Raw genomic sequence first — 16,865 nt, forward strand, 5'->3', positions numbered from 1 at the left:
AGACTCAAACCCTCTGGGGTTTGCACTGCACTTTTGGTGTCATCTTTGTTTTTTCAGAATTCTTTCATTAGTTGCTGCCGTCTTATCGTGTTCCTCTTACCTATTGTGCATTGTAGATATCTCTAGGGCAAGGTTTGTACTACAAAAGCAGAGGCAATGCACCCATATGGTATCCACAGGCATCAAATTATACATAAAAAGTGAATCCTTCAAAACAACCAGAGCCAGACTCTTTGTGCATAGTGGAGTTTCTTTTCTGAAAAGGTACGCAGTGCTGTGTCCAACACTGGGCTCCCCAGGTCAAGGGAGACAAGGAACTACCGGAGAGCATCCCGTGGAGGGCTATGAAGGTGATGAGGGGCCTGGAGCACCTCCCTGGTGAGGAGAGGCTGGCAGAGCTGGGGCTGTGTAGCTGGAGAAGGCCGAGGGGGGTCTCACCCGTGCGTACCAACACCTTAAGGGTGGGTGGCAGGAGGACGGGGCCGGGCTCCTTCCAGTGGTGCCCAGCGACAGGACCAGGGGCAACGGGCACAAACTGCAACACGGGAAGTTCCAGCTGAATATGAGGAAAAAGCTCTTTACTTGGAGGGTGGCGGAGCCCTGGCGCAGGCTGCCCAGGGGGGCTGTGGAGTCTCCTTCTCTGGAGACATTCAAACCCACCTGGGCGCGATGCTGTGCAGCCTGCTCTGGGTGAGCCTGCTTCAGCAGGGGCTTGGGCTAGGTGGTCTCCAGAGGTGCCTTACAGCCCCAACCAACCTATGAATCTGTTATATGCTAGCAGTGCAGATGTCTTTAAGTACTTGGCTTGGAGGCAACAACTAGAGAGTTCACAGGCAATAAAATTGCCTGTCTTCACATCCATAGGTACTTGTGTGAGTTACTCCAGACACAGCTGATTTTAAATCAACTATGCCTGTGCTGTCTCGTGCTGTGAAGGCTGTGAATGAGAACAAGTGGATTTGCCAAAAGTTCTAGTACAGCTCGGTTTTCATATGCTAATTACCTGTTTTAAGTGGTCTTTGTAAAGCACTGTGAAATACTCACATGGGACTTCCTGTTGTGTCTAAGTTCATAATATACATGGAATCCTTTTCAACCTGATCAATTCAAAACACTCAATGGCACCCTAGCTTCACTGAGTCTTACATGATACTGCCTTTCTGACTGGGGGTCAGCTTGAAGATGGAAGAACTCTTAAAGCAACTTGCCTCAGTAGCTCAGTGTCTAGCTGCTTCATCCCTTCCTTTTTGCCTAAATTCTGGTTCCCATCCATGTGTATTAGTTCATTGAGGGTTCCACCCTGGGAGGGATGCAAAGCATCCATCCCTTTGTACGTACTGGACTGTAGCCTGCACCACAGTCCTTACCTGGTCAATGAACTTCTGACTACCTTGTGTGTGTCAGAAAATACATCACCAATATAGTTGGACATGATTTAAGATAAGGGCATCCAATATGAGTTTGCTTGACCTAAAATCATGGAGAAACCAAAGTCAACACGAAGTAACTTTCAACAATCAGAGAGTTCAAGAAAAGAAGTGAACTAAGCCCAAGCAAAATCACTGGTACAGAAAGAAACCATGTTGCAGTCTGCCCTGATGGTGAAAGAAGTGAATGAATTCCCCTTCTTATATTGTCCTTTCACAACAGAAAAAAACTAAAGTAACTGTGAAGTAGTCCCAGAAACTGAGGGCCCCTACTACATTCACCTTTTTGACTTTGTAGATATATTAATATTTATTTATGGTAGTGGACTCTTGGAAGGAATGGAGACTGCTCTTTTAAGCCTGTTTTGAGGTATCTTGAACTTTTGGGCTAGTGTTTCTGTATGCGCGTAAGTAACAACAGGTTTTCTCTCATTGCTTTGTTTCGTTTAGTTCTGGCTTGATCTACAAAAAACTCAGAAGTCAGGGTCAGAATGGTACTTCCCTGGGAATACTTTTTTCTAAATTTTAATGTTGACATATCATTGTGATAAAACTTCAAAGATGAAATTGCACAGAAATGTACGCTGCTAACTTTTCATCTTTTTCCAAATGATATAAAAACACACTGAGAATTATTTAATGCATCACAATTCAGAGATGGGTAGGAAGGGATTAAAGCACTTCAAGTAGTGAATGAGCTATGACTATATTCTCCACAGCTGTTCCGTGCACTCAGGATTGCACTAATGATTCAGTCACTAAGACTGACAGGAGACTTGGAATGAACCTCAGTGGCAGTCTGTAGAGAATTACTCAGAAAGTACAGTCACAATGTGGGTACCCAGTGCAGTGTGTTCTTTTCATCAAAAGGGAATATAATTTTGGTTTTGTACCATGAAGAAAATATGAGACATTTCAACTGGTAGGGAGTTGAGTTAATAAGGTAATAATCTTCATTTGTTCTAAATTATTTCTTTTCTGTCTTTTTCTACTTTCTACATTCTAAAGAGTCTGAAGCAGAAATCAGGTTGATCTTAATACTGCAGTTACAAAAACCTTATTAAAATGCAAGGCACCTTCTGACCACCTATTTCTCTCATGTTCCTGGGATCTTGCTCAGCTGGGTACCAAATTCTAGTATTGTTTATGCATATGTAGTTACTAAGCACAGCAAGATTTATTTTCATTAAGTAAGCTCTCAAACTATATCAAGAGGATTTGTTACGTGTTTTTTTTCCACTTTCCAATTTCATATTTCTCTCTCTCTTAGTGGAAGTGAGTTTCCTGAACAGAGTCTCATCCTGGTTCAAGAAAGGTTTTAGGGCTAATAATGTTATGGAGGAAGTAAGCAGGTTAATGACTTCTCCTGTGGACCATAATCTATAAGCCTAGTGAAGTTAAAATATTTTTCCCATGCAAGGAGATATAGTGCTCTTAGTGATCCGTATGAGGGCTATGAACATAGCTGAGCACATTATTTACCCTCACTTAACCATTACTTGTTATAAACGTATATTCAGCTGCATGTGCAAACCATATCACTTCAGTTCCCATATGTGAAGAGTCTGGGGAACATTATTTTTCCATGTTGACTGCTGGTGGTGAAATTAATTTAAATAAAATTGTCTTGAATCTCAATATGTGAAACAATATGTTGACAGTTGGTCACGTAGTTTTATAACCTTGAATTTTCTTTAGAAAGGCAGTAGAACATTTCTTCTGAGAGAAGGGAGTGGAGGTGTTTTATGTGCTTTTGCACAGTGCTGACCTAAAAAAAGAGAGAGAGAGAGAGGAGGAAAAAACCCACCTGTGGACAAATAATTGTATCAGGAAATGTCTATGCCTGCACCTGAAGTGAAATGCTTCTACCACATTTTGAAGAGAGATAGACATTAATTTAAGAAACAGGAGAGAAATTAAATAATTTTCTAATTACTCTGTTCTAAAGGGTTGTCAGAGACCTAGTGGCTATACAAGCAGAGCAGCTTTGGTAAATGTTTCAACTGAAATGTTAAGGTGTTTTACTCTGAAACAGTTACAAAATGAGAATCTGAAAAAAATCTGTCTCTCCGAGATTCAACTCCTGTATTTTAGCCTTTACTTCGTGAAAATATTTGTTCACTCTCTGCCAAAACCTGGGATAAACATATTCAGTCCCCATCACATCTTTTCCCTTTCATAGCGTGAGATGCAGATTAAATAATGTCTTGGGGTTCCTTTTAGTCTCTTATTCTCTGGGTCTGCAAGTACAGCTAAAGAGTTGTAACTTCTTCCAGTGTTAAATCTTAACTCACTGAGACTAATTTTGAAATGTGTTGAAATGTTATAGAAGTATAGATTTGATAGAATATTTTAATAATGTCTGAAACATCCCTTGGACTTTTTCAGGTAAAAAAATATATTTTTTAACATTCTAATTATACTCTACACCTTAGTTCTTAATGATTTCTTTGGACTCACCAGAATGAAAATGGTAAATAAGAAGAATTTTTAAAATAGGTTAAAAAAGCATAGCAGCATGATCGGGAATGTTGCATTGCAGATTTATTTTCCCACTCCTTAAGCACATATATACCTAGTCACTTCTCTGAAAAACAGGTACTAGTTTGCGGACACCACTTTTGGACTCTCGTACTTGTGAGCAATTCACTTGTAAGAGTGAATCAAATGCCTCTCTGCCAGTTCTCTGTTTGGCACACACCCTACTTTTATTGTTGTTGTGATTAGAAAGACCCACTATTATTAAATACCAATTATAACATTTGGTCCCATTTCTGGAAATTCATTCACATGTGAATGGTGCTATTGGGAATTTGTTGTGTAACCATCGTTATGCCTGCCAACCTTTTGTTCCAAGCTCTTTTCTTAAGCACCAAACATGAAAATGCCCAATGTGTTCTTTTTCTCATGAGCTTATATTTACTTTGTGCTTGGTTGAAGTTGAGAAGACAGATGGCATTTGTGAACCTTAGATTTTTATCTTTATTGATGTTCTTTAGAGAGAGAATAACATTTATCTGGTTTTGGTTTAAGCAATTGTTTGGGGTTTAATAATGATTTTACCACCTGCCACTGCTCATTTAAGTAAGCAGCTGAAAAGAAACAATCCACCCATCCTTTCCACACCTCTTTGGTAATGCCTACTAGAAGTAATACTCTCACTTTCAAGGTGGTCTGCTTCATGTTAGTCTGTTCTTATGCTGCAATTGTATTGAGTGTTGTCCACTGGATAATTGAATAATATGACAAGCATGCCTTTCATCTCTCTCCTTTGGGAGAATCTTTTAGGTTTGGTAGAATTTTTTGTGTCCTTTGGATCAGCACTGGGGATCAGTCATGGTTTTATAATTCAGAAGATTGTTATCTGTGCTATTCTTGCTCTGTTTGTTGAAGAAACTGGAATGTTTTGAATGAGATGGGACTGAAGAAAAAGGGGCCATCCCATTCCAGAAAACCATTCCAGTTGAATACCACCCTCAGAACCTCTGAGAGATGCGAGACAAGTCACTTAACCTGAACTCTTTTGTGAGGGCTTTATGGATTGTGAGTCCAACTTGCATTTGTAAGGCTTGATTTAGTATGTGTAGCACCTTCACAGCTGAATCTCAAGTCAGGAGCTGTGTGGTGAACAAGTGAAAGGTGATATAATAATATGTACTATTAGGTGTATTAAATTGGGTAACTGGAAGTAGTGTACACTTTTATTCTTAATTTCTGAGAAAATACCATCTTTTATCTAAAAAAAGAATTTTTGAAACTAAGTTAATTATAGTTGTGAAGTACTGGCATCTTTGTCAGCGAGGACTGTAGGAGGCCCAGTGAACAGGCTGATAATTCCCACTGGTAGCGAGGTTTCAGCTTTAATAAACTAAATGAGGTCTAGGGCTATTCATTGAACCCCTTGGACACACAACATTGAACAGCTGCTCATTAAGTGAACATTGTCCATCTTCTGAACAGAAAAAGCCAAAAACTTTCAGGAAAAATATGTAAACAGATTTAAAAAATGTAGACTCATAAAGGTGTTAAATTAAGACTTCTAGGCATTTCATTTTCTTAAGGGCCTGATCTGCGGCCTTAATGTTCTTCTAGCTCTGTGTGTTTCTGTGTTTAGTGTACATACACATACATACACAGATTTCTTCCAATTCGACAGTCCTTCACATGTTGTTTAGTGTGTTTCATTAGCATAATCACTGTGTGATTATTTCTAGCTAGCCTTAGCATATGCAAATTCTTGTCTTTTGACTGACAACCATTATTAGACAATCAAAGTATAAGGATTTGCATAATCTCTGTGGTTACAGTATTTGTGTGCAATACCACTGTGAATGCAAATCCTTTTGCTCTGACTGGTTTCTGTATATTCAAGCAGCTTGCCAGAAATACTGCTGCTGCCTCAGCATCTCATAGCCAAGTACAAAAATCTACAAGAAAAAAATAAAAATAAAAATAAAAAAAGAGAGAGTCACATCAGAAAGGTAACAATTAAATAGCTCCATTAAAAAAAAAAAAAACAACAACACATAAATCCTTACACAATTATAAGTCTTCAAGAAGAGAATAAAAAGTTTACTTTGGGAATTTGTTCTGAAGTACTAATCAAGATACATAAACCAGTTACATTGTTTGGGAAGTGACTACAGTTTTCTTTTAGATACCACTTTTTTAAGAAAAGTAATTATTCTGTAAATATTGTACATTGTTGTAGTTGTTGCAGGTATTTTTTATGAATTATTTTATATTTAACTAGGTTGAGTAATATTTCTGTTTTATGTACATGAAAAGCATCATGTTAGTTCTACCCTGTTTCATTGATAAGAGCAGAAGTGGTAGACACTAAGAAAAGATGTGTAATGCTGAGTTCAATTCACTGCTTAATTATTCACCATAATTACTAAGGCAATACTGAATAAATAAGCTGTAAAAGGATAAATCATGCATGGTAGCACATCTAGAACGTGTTTTAACTATTTGACATCATAGTGTTCTACTTGCATATGAAACCAAAATATTGTTGGACTTTCTTTTGTTTTGTCTTTAATTATGCTTACTAAGCTCTTCCCATCATTCCTTTCGAATTGTGTTCTTTGGTTACTTTATAAGATTCTTATTCACTGATTAATGTGAATTAATGTTGGGAAAAAAACCCTGGACTGCTAGCCCTAACAATGGGACATATTTCTTATGGAAATACAGAATGTCAAATATACTTAGTATCAACTCACTGAGCTATTGTTCAGCTGTTCTGTTTCTGAACTGGACACCGGTATATTAAGAATGCATCAGGTAGATGGTAAGTTACAGGTCTAACACTTCTGGAAAGCATCAGACCTACTACACATGCTACACAGATTTTTTTATTTTAACCTGCACAGTTAATAAATGATTTCAAAAGGGTTGAGATGGATGTGCACAAGTAGAAATGCACTGCAGTGTGTGACACTCAGGAGTTCCAATACTTCCTGGAACTTCTAGAGCAGTTGCACATGCTTTGTTCAGCTTGAATGTGGAACTGCAATAGATGCCAAGTACCTCCTAGAGAAGAAGGAGCTACCACTCAGCTGAACAGTGCCCATAATACAGGCATCCTATATGGGCAATATGAGGCTGAATGTCCAGCAGCTTTCCAAAATACCACTTTCTAAGTAATAATAAAATATAATATAATATGATATAATACAATATTGCTGCATCTGTACAGTTGACCAGCATGATTGCAAGGGAAATGATTGTGAATTCTTGACACTAATGAAATCGGAGAGAAACTGGTCAATTGGAAATATTCAAATTAAGCCCTCAGAGAGTTTCAAAAAGTCCCCCAGCTGTAAATGACAGTGGCTTTCTAGGATTGAGGAGCTTTCCTATGGTTTTAGTAACTGCTCTTCTGTGTTTCTAATAGTATGTCACAATTATAATACAGTAGACAGTTTTATGTTTGAACTGTTTGGTGTCAAAACTGCATCCATCATGCAGTTTTAAAAATGGATTAAGTTCAGCAGTAAATATAAACTGTGAAGGATATGATTAAATTTTGTTCTTATTTGCTTTGTAAGGTATTGTGTATGTGGTTTGTACAGGATTTTTGGTTTCCAACGCTCTTATTAGTTTCACCATTTGTAGGAACATAAAGGAATGAATGAAAGGAGCCCCTGCTGAGTTATCTTTATTTCTTGTCAATTTTATAATTAAGATGTTCACATAAGTCTCAACTCATATGTGGAAATATTAATACCTTGCCTGCAAGTATAATATTACAGTGTGCTTGTAAGACTTAATTTTTGTATTTACAATTTAATGTTTGTAGAAATGCAGACCTACCATAAGAAACTGTACTCAGATTATCATTCCTTTTAATGTTATTTTCATTGAAACATTGACTTGTGTTAACATATGGGTTTTAAGATGTTCTGAGAGCTGTTGGTAGCTGTGTCACTAAATTCACTTACCTATTTGAGTAATAGAGGTCAGTTTTTTGGTGGGTAATTTTTTTGTAAATTACCACTAAAATGGTCTACAGCAATTTTTTTTTCCTAAGAGCTTCAATGACCTGATATGTTTTTCTGTTCACTTAGTATAGGACCATGGTGATCTGAGTCAATTCTTTGCAGCTAAATTCTTTGGCCTTGAGGTAAAAATACTTTTTTACTTATTTGATTTTTAGACCTGCCGTATGTTCTGAACAGACTCTGGGCATCCACATTACCTTCATGCTTGATCTGGATGCTTTTATTTATAGGCCTTAGTGCAATTCCATTAGTTTACTGCCAACTTCAGGCATTTGAAATGCTCAAGTCTTGCCCCTTGGTTTTAATACACAATTAAAAAATAAAATAAAAATTGCTCCCTTTGGTTGATGGCCTTTTGTGAGTTGAGTCTTTATGGATCAAACTTGCTTGCTTTCCTTTGCTATCAGTTTGTCATTTTTAAGTTAGGCATACTCTTATGCCTCTGGGATAAGAAATCACATAAAAAGGACTAATAAAATTTATGTATATTAAAAAATTGTTGAAATTCAGGAAGAGGTATGTGTTTAAATTTCAGTTTCAGCATAAAAAATACTGACAAAAAAATAATGAACACCACTTAGTAATTATTTGTGGAAATTATGTAAAAATTACATTTCCAAAGGATCAAATTTCTCTGTAGGTAGAATTTACCAGCATAGGTTCTGCCTTCTGCAGGTATTAAATGAAATTTAATGAGATGGATATTTGGCTACAGAAGGCCTTCAAGGATGACAGCTGTGGTGATTCTGGAAAATTTGCCCATGAAGTTAGGATAACATGGGATCTCGTGGGTCAACTTCTTGGTGATTTTGTGGTAGATGTTTCATCCAGAAAAGTTCATAGAACAGCCACGCCTTTCACCTGCAGTGCGCAAAATAAAGAGCTCTTTCATGCTTTACATAGGTAAGCACAAGAACAAAGGAAAACGTGGGTAAGGTCATTGATCTGACAAGGATGAATTTGAAACAAGCAAGCAAAACCAAATGGGAGGGGTAAGGTCAAAACTGAGAAAATGCACTAAGGGGCCAACTTCTGCTATGCCCTTGGTTTAAGCCTGGGTTTTGCTGAAGTATGGTAAGCTCCTAAAGATCTTGGGATGGGAAAACAGTGTTTGATCAAAGAAAGTAATTAATATCATGTTGCCACAAATTTCAGCGTGAATAATTAAAACTTAGATGATATTATTGCCGTGCCTTTTAGGTATTGAAAACAAAAATTAACTGAATGAAATATAAAACCTTTCATATTTATCTTCATTGCCCAAACCAACGACTACCTCGTGGTTTGCAGTGAACTTTGAGCAATGTGCTATCCCTGGGCTGACCACAAGGGAAGATGTGACCACAGCCTGCATGACATATTAAGATGTACCTAGTTCTGGATAGTAGAAAAGCAAAAGGTAGTGAGCAAGTCAAACAGAGGGCAGCTCACCCTCTTTGTGTTGTAACTTACAGTGAATACATTGGCGAGAGGAAGTAAAGGGACATCTTGCGAACCTTGCTCTCCTGCACAGCTTTGACAGCTGAATCATAATCTTTCATGTGAATTGCAAAACTCTCTGTCCTTCACTGTAAATGGGATTAAATTAACTCAGTTGCATCAAAGAAAAAAAATAAAACCTCAGTGATTGTAGTATAGCACTACTAATGTGTAAAAAGTAGATCTTACAAAAGTTTATCGTGGTAACTTTTATTTTGAAAGCAAATACCACTTACATAAGTGGAAATAAAATTTCTATGTGTAATTAGTAACGTTCAGTGTGCCTAGGAGTGCTTGGAGATTCTGTTAAGTATCTCACCACTTGCTGATTTTCTCAGCTACATGATATTGTTTCCCTCTTTATACCTCCCTGCAATCCTTGCTTTCTATTTTCTAGCAATCAGCTGCCTCTCTTTGTTCCTCTGACTCTCAGCAGGGCTCCTCTCTCTTTTCCAGTATCTGTGAGATCTGAGTGCTTATCAGAGTGCACCTAGGTATCCTGTTACCTCTCAAATTTCCGGCATAAAACTTCTGGAGGCTTATCTGGTGCTTTTGGATATTTATTTGAAATCTATGGATTGGTGGTGTTTCCCAAATGAGATCTCAAGAAAAAAAATTATAATGTCAAAATACAACTCCAGCATTCTGCCCCAACTTTATTAGAATCTGGGGCTAAGTTATGAAATCTAGTTCTGCTTTGCAGTATCAAAGAGAAGTTGGCAGACAAGGGATTCTTACTTTGAAGCAGCTTTTCTTAATCAACTTGGAGGCTATCCAGAATGCTTCTTTATTTAGAGCCACAAACACAAATCATCCAGTTCACAATAAGGCCATGTAGCTGTGTATCTAGAAGTCTGCGTCTTTGGAAAGGGAAAGGAAGTGTGCAGATGGATTTCTGTATCAACAGATAAACAAGAGAAAATCTGTGGAGCGATTAGGAATGAAACTCCACATTTTTCCATGAGACCAGAATAAAATTGAATACAAAATAGACCAACTACTCTACACATTCATGTCTTTCTCAATTCTGAAAAATTGTGTCATTCTAAATATATGAGCATTATTTCCCTCAGAAATCCAACGCCATTTGGAGCTAGAATTCTTACTGTGAAAATGGATAAATCCAGCCAAAAAATTAGTTGTTCCATCTTATGAACCATGGTGGTACCTTTCACATAACCCTTAGAGAGCTTCTTTGTTGGCTTTCTTATCTTATGGCCCCTGTGAGAGAATGCAAAAGTGTTTTAACATGTGAGGTACCGTTAGTGTAGTCTTCAGTGTTAACAACTCCAGTTAATGTGAAGGCAAACAGATTGGATCAAAGAATGCACAATTTCTTGTTACTATGTGCTGATTTACTCCTGTGCCTGAGCTTGAAGTTGCCCCAAGTATTTTAGACCTGCAGTGGCAAAAGGAACAGGGCTAGGCTAGGCTAAACTTCTCCAAACTTCAACAGCAGTGAAATAGTGTTAATTAAGACCAAGTCATGCTTTAGTGTTGAAAATCGCAGGATACAGGTCTGTTGGTTCTGCTGGCATAAGAAGTCACCTCTTGGGTGGTGGAGCAGTTGAGAAAAGAAGAGCTGTTAATGTCTATTTACTTTCCTGTGTGGTGGTATTCTTTGTGGTCTATACAATGTTATTTTTGGACTGTGGGCTTTTTCAAGATCATATTACTGAGTAAAATGAGTGCCGCTAGCGCATGGTTTGATCACTGCAGAAAGTCTTACACAGCATGCTGTAGTGTTTCAGAGCTTAATATACTCTGACCTTAGCCATCAGTGTTATTTTGTGGTTATGTTACGGTGGCATCCCTAGTTTCTAGGTGGGATTGGTGTTCTTTTATGCTGGTGGTTGCACAAATGTATGATGTATTTCACTTTCACATCAAATTGAAGAGGATGCTCAAACTGAGCATTCCTTCCAAATCTTTCTATAAAGCTCTGCCATTTTCCTTGTTCCTTGTTTTTTACCAATCTGAATTTCTTTTCAATAGGGATTAGCTTAATGACCTGTTTCATATCTGACAATGAACAGCTGTCAGTTGATGCAAAATTTCTGCAGTGACCTGTTCTGGATTTGCTGCAATAGAGACCATGACTGTCTACCATTTCAGTTTCCCTGAATAATTGATTACTCTAAGGGAAAGCTCTGATTCTTTATTTATCAAATAACCCTTTGCTAACAGACTAGAAGAAAGTGAATCATGGGGACATGAGCATAGAATTTTATTTTTTTTTTCTCAAGACACGTGCAAATTATGCTGTGTGAACACTGGTTATAAACACAGGACAATTAGTTGTACCTGCATCATCAAAATCCATGAAGTTTTAAGAATACAATTTAAAGATAAAAACTGTCAGTGGCTTTACCAAGTTGCTGTAAAGCTGTTACTAGATTTTAAAAATAGCTGACAAATGTTTCCTGTGAAAAAGAAATGAAAATAATTTTGAGTGATGAATTCGGGGAAGGTGATTTCAATCCTTCACCTAAAAAAGCTACCTCTTAGGTAGCTTCTGTGAAATGCTCTGCCAAAATGGTATATTTTTTTTTATGGGACCCTGACTTGCAGACACTGAAAGATCAGTGTTCTAGTAGAGGTTACTTCAGAATAATGCTTTTAATGGAAGTCAAAATTTATCCTTAAAGTAGGGTTTATTCAAAATTGTTTCTTCTAAATGGCTGTGAAAATAATCTTTGGAGGATTTGGGGTTTTCATATGTTGTGTAGAGGTTGTTTTAGGGAAAAGATTCATTTACTGATTCCTGGGAAATTATGTTTTTCATAATACGGAGCTATTGTGTGTTATTCTGGAATTAATTGTATTTCACGTTTCCATTGATCCTTTTCATAGTAGTTTTATTTAAAATATTCTTGTTTCATTTTGTGACCTAGATTTTCTATGATATAAAAAAAATAATAATTGGTGTTTTGATGGGTAAGCTTGTTCAGCATTTACGGGTTTTAACTTTTTTTCAGTGAGGGGAGATCGGTGTATATAGAGTTGAACTAAGGATATGTATTTCAAGATAACTAATGACACTTTTCTTTGTTCCTTTCTGTATTACCTCTTTAGAAACCTGCATGAAGAAGAAATACTAATTTTCAAAGAAAAATAATAGTTTTCTGTTATATGGGGTATGGTATGGCATGATGCAGAATCTGTTTTGAGACTATCGATGACATAGCATACAATGGAACAGCAAAAGCTTTTATTTTTTGTTTCTGTCTTTACAGATGGATCCAATTCAAAAAGCTGTAATAAATCATACATTTGGGGTTCCTCTTCCTCATCGAAGAAAGCAAATCATATCATGCAACATTTGCCAGCTGAGATTTAATTCTGATGTAAGTTGATTATTTTGTATCAGATTAGAAATATGTACTTATCTTCTAGGATGTGCCATAATTTGCATACATTTAACCTAAATGAAACATTGTGATTTTAGTTTGTGGCTTAGCAGATGAAAAGGCTGTAGGATGCTTCAAATAAACACAATTATTTAGTAGTGTTTATACACCCGGCCAGATATTCCCTGTGGATATATCCCTGCAAGCTCATCAGCTTCAGTTGTGCTGCACAGAGTGTAAATAGGAAAATGGACTGATCCATTACTGCTAATAAGGCTGAAATATTTGCTGGGTCCTAATTTTTCTACCAGTCCTGGTTATGTTTGCCTTCCTTTTCAGCCTGTAAATGTTAGAAGTTATTCAGATATACTCAGAGTCCTTGTGGGTCTAGCTTCCTTTTTCTACCTTTACAACAATATCTCTGTCTAGCCAGAATTGTATTTCAGTGCTCCTGTCCTGCCAGTACAAGGTTTTTAAAAAAAAAAAAAAAAAGCCCTCGTGATTTTTTTGTCAATTGGATCCTGCCTTACATCCTCTCACCCTTCCAGCAATGAAGTAGAGCAAGCTGAACTGGATATAGTCTGTAATATACAGAGGAAACCCTTCCCCCATAATTACCCAAGGAAGCTGTTCTGTGGTGCTCCTTGCCAAAGAATACCTGTTCTGTTGCAGAAAAACCTCTTAGAATTTAACTCCTTTATTTCCTTCTGCTATTTCCTTCTGTATATTTTCCTCTGCTATTCTAGTCTTTCCAGGAAGTTTCTTGACATGGGCATCACTGGTGGAAATTTACATTCCCCTGCCAAATGTCTTTCATTTGCTACCTGTTTTACTAATTTAAATATGAAAGTTACTTCTGTCAGAAAAAAAAAAAATAAAAATCAGAGTGAGGTCTAACAAAAAAACATCCATGAAATTCCTGTCTCATGCTAGTTATATGAAGAATAAAATAATTCTTGTGTGCTGCTGCTTCTTTGTAGGTAGCTATTTATGTACAATTTGTACATAAAAATTTAAATTGAAACTTGAAGCTTTCTTTTTAGGATTGGCTGCCTAATGGTGAAAATAATGCAATTCTCTTCATTTCCATCAGCTTTTTATCCCTTAGAAATAATTTTTAACAAGATCTCAGTCACAATTTCCAAACCAGTCATCATCATGTACTTACTTTCACTGATAACTTGAGGTTTTCTAGTTCATGGACAGAATGGACAGCTTCCTTTTATAACATCGACATCATTCTCAAACAGTGGTGCAAGGAAGGGTAATATATTCTCTGGAGCAATCTTTTCCCTCACAGATAAAAATAGGAGAGTCAAATAAGGCTCTTCCAAATTAGACTCTAGCCAGATACTAGAATTAGGACTGTGGATACTGAACCATTCATAGGGAGGAGATGATGGAGACTTCTGAGCCATAGCAATTGCACTAAGTGTGCAGCCCAACTCATCACTCATAATTTTAAGCTTTGTCTTAGGAAAAAGCATGTCATACTGACTGAATCATACACAGTATGTAGCTGCAAAAGATATCAAACACTTTGGTGTTACATACCAAAGTGAAACACCTCCTTTCAAAGAGGGTATACCATTTGTTAATCTGCTGAAAGATCCAGATGAAAGAGAGGATGAACACATCGTTAAAATGACTTAGTCATTAGCAGATACACAACTCTGATAGATACATGGAATGGAACATTTTCCAGCTAACAGGAGCTAGGCATTTTCTGGAATAAAATATTTGAATTAAAAATTCTTCTACACAGAAGCAAACAAGGTATCAGTGGACAGTTCTTACTCAAAGGACTGATAAGCTCCCATAGTGTTCCTTTTCTGCTGCTCCTAGAAAGGATTCCAAAGAAGAGAGGGGGAAGAAGCAGTGGCCATTTTCAGTCATCTACAGTGTCAAAAAAAACTGGTTTCAGAAGAAATCTATTTAGACTGCTCACAGCAAACTCTTGGAAGAAAAGCTGTTAAGCAGATGTTTAGTTGTCCCTTCACACCTTCAAGTGATAGAATCTTGAACTCCATTTTGCCAACACTGTTCTGCAGAAGGCTGCTTTAATGCTCCCCTCTCTCAAAGTAGATCAGTATCATTGACGTTATGCTATAGGGAGACCTTCTTGCTGAGTATATTTCACTTTCCACTTTCAATATTTACCTAATTTTTAAAGGAATCCCAATGTTGCTGATTGATGGAGAGATTGCAATCCAAAAGCTGCCCATTGATTAACCTGTGACAATATCTCTTCCCCTTTTCCCTGCCACACAGAAGAGATTTGCAGATATCTTTATGATCATCTCTTCTCAGTCCAGTGCTTATGTTTATTAATGCTTGTGCTGGTTTTGGCTGGGGTAGAGGTAATTTTCTTCATAGCAGCTAGTATGAGGCTATGTTTTGGATTTGTGCTGGAAACAGTATTGTGTGTCCAAAGAAGGGCAAGAAAGCTAGTGAAGGGTCTAGAGCACAAGTCCTATGAGGAGCAGCTGAGGGAACTGGTGTTGTTTAACCTGGACAAAGGAAGGTTCAGGCGAGACTTTATCACTGTCTACAACTACCTGCAAGGAGGTTGTAGAGAGCTGCGTTAGTCTCTTCTCCCATGTAATAACCGATAGGACAAGAGGAAAAGGTCTCAAGTTGTTCCAAGGAGGGTTTAGATTGGATATTAGGAAAAAATTCGTAACCAAAGGGGTGGTCAAGCATTGGAACAGGCTGCCCGGGGAAGTGGTTGAGTCACCATCTCAGAGCTGACCCTAACTGACCCAAGGGGTGTTCCATACCATGTGGCATCAAGCTCAGCATATAAAGCTGGAGGAAGAAGCAGAAAGGGGGGGGATGTTCAGAGTTATGGTGTTCTGTCTTCCCAAGTAACCATTACACGACAGAGCCCTGCTTTCCTGAAGATGGCTGAACACCTGTCTGCTGATGGGAAGAAGTGAATAAATTCATTGTTTTGTTTTACTTGCATGAGGCGGCTTTTGCTTTGCCTATCAAATTGTCTTTATCTCAACCCATGAGTTTTCTCGCATCTACTCTTCTGTTTCTCCCACCCCGCCGAGGGGGAGTGAGTGAATGGCTGTGTGGGGCTTAGCTGCCTGCTGGGTTAAACCACGACACTGCTGAAAAACAGAGTGCTCTGCTGAGGCTTTTCAAGAAATAATAAGTAGTCAGAGCTCCACCGCAGTTTAGAAATGCTTTTCTGCAATGTGATGGGAATAGGCAGAGCTAAGTTCCTCCATTGCTTGGGTAATTCTGAATGTTCACCAGTTTTTGAAGCAAAACTGTGCTAAATGAAAGATTTAATGTGGAGACTTAAAGGAAAGATTTCTTTGAAGAAATTCTAAGAGCTATTAGCTATCATTTTTTGATAACTCTACTATATGAATGGCAAGCACACACGTAATTTTTTTCTCTTGTTATTATGAAAAAGTTTTAATTTACTGAATATTCCTACCTTTCATTTTCATCATATTTTGTTGAACATGATTTAAAACCATAGCAACAATAAATAGCTTTTCTGTTCATAAACTTAGGGCTTTGTGGCTGTTCTACCAATACATCTTTATTTTTAGATGCTGGAGATAGGATTTATCAGAGAGTAATGAATAGAAATTCCATTTACCTACTGCACGACAGTATTATGAAAATGTTTACAATAAAACTGGTCTGTGAGATTTTTCATTTGTGCAGAGAATACAGAATTTTGTCCCCTTTGATACAGATTTCTTTCAGAGCTGAAGAGCTGCTTTTCTGGTTACATGGTATCAAAATTACATTTCAAAGAAAAATGAGAAAAGGCAGTACAATAGTCTAAAATCGTTTAGCTTCTTTCTAAAGGAGTTATCTATAAATCTTCATGACAGCTGTGTGTTCAGTATTTCTTTTTAAAATAAATCTTCTCATACAAGGGAAAGGAGGAATGAGCAAGTAACCAAGGCCTCTCCATGCTGAGAAAAAACATTAAAACAGCAGAGGTAGGTTCTGGGGAGTCTGTTTCAAGCAGTGATTTTTTAAATATATTTTTTTTTCTGCATTGAGAGACTTCTCTATATAACATTTACATTCACATTGTGCATCCAATCCAGGGCAAAACTTTTTAA

The 16,865-nt window shown here is 37.4% G+C and overlaps 1 protein-coding gene across 2 annotated transcripts in view; it reads left to right on the top strand.

Annotated features, from left to right (window-relative positions):
• Window positions 1-16,865, top strand: part of ZNF385D (zinc finger protein 385D) — a 437,007-nt gene that overhangs the window by 328,397 nt on the left and 91,745 nt on the right. For both annotated transcript variants that reach the window (XM_037386780.1, XM_037386781.1), the window contains one exon: window positions 12,652-12,762. In XM_037386780.1, the coding sequence (XP_037242677.1) occupies window positions 12,652-12,762 (111 nt within the window). The remainder of the gene's footprint in view (window positions 1-12,651; window positions 12,763-16,865) is intronic.

Source organism: Falco rusticolus, chromosome 4 (assembly GCF_015220075.1).
Source record: "Falco rusticolus isolate bFalRus1 chromosome 4, bFalRus1.pri, whole genome shotgun sequence".
In the NCBI taxonomy this organism is placed as follows: domain Eukaryota; kingdom Metazoa; phylum Chordata; class Aves; order Falconiformes; family Falconidae; genus Falco; species Falco rusticolus.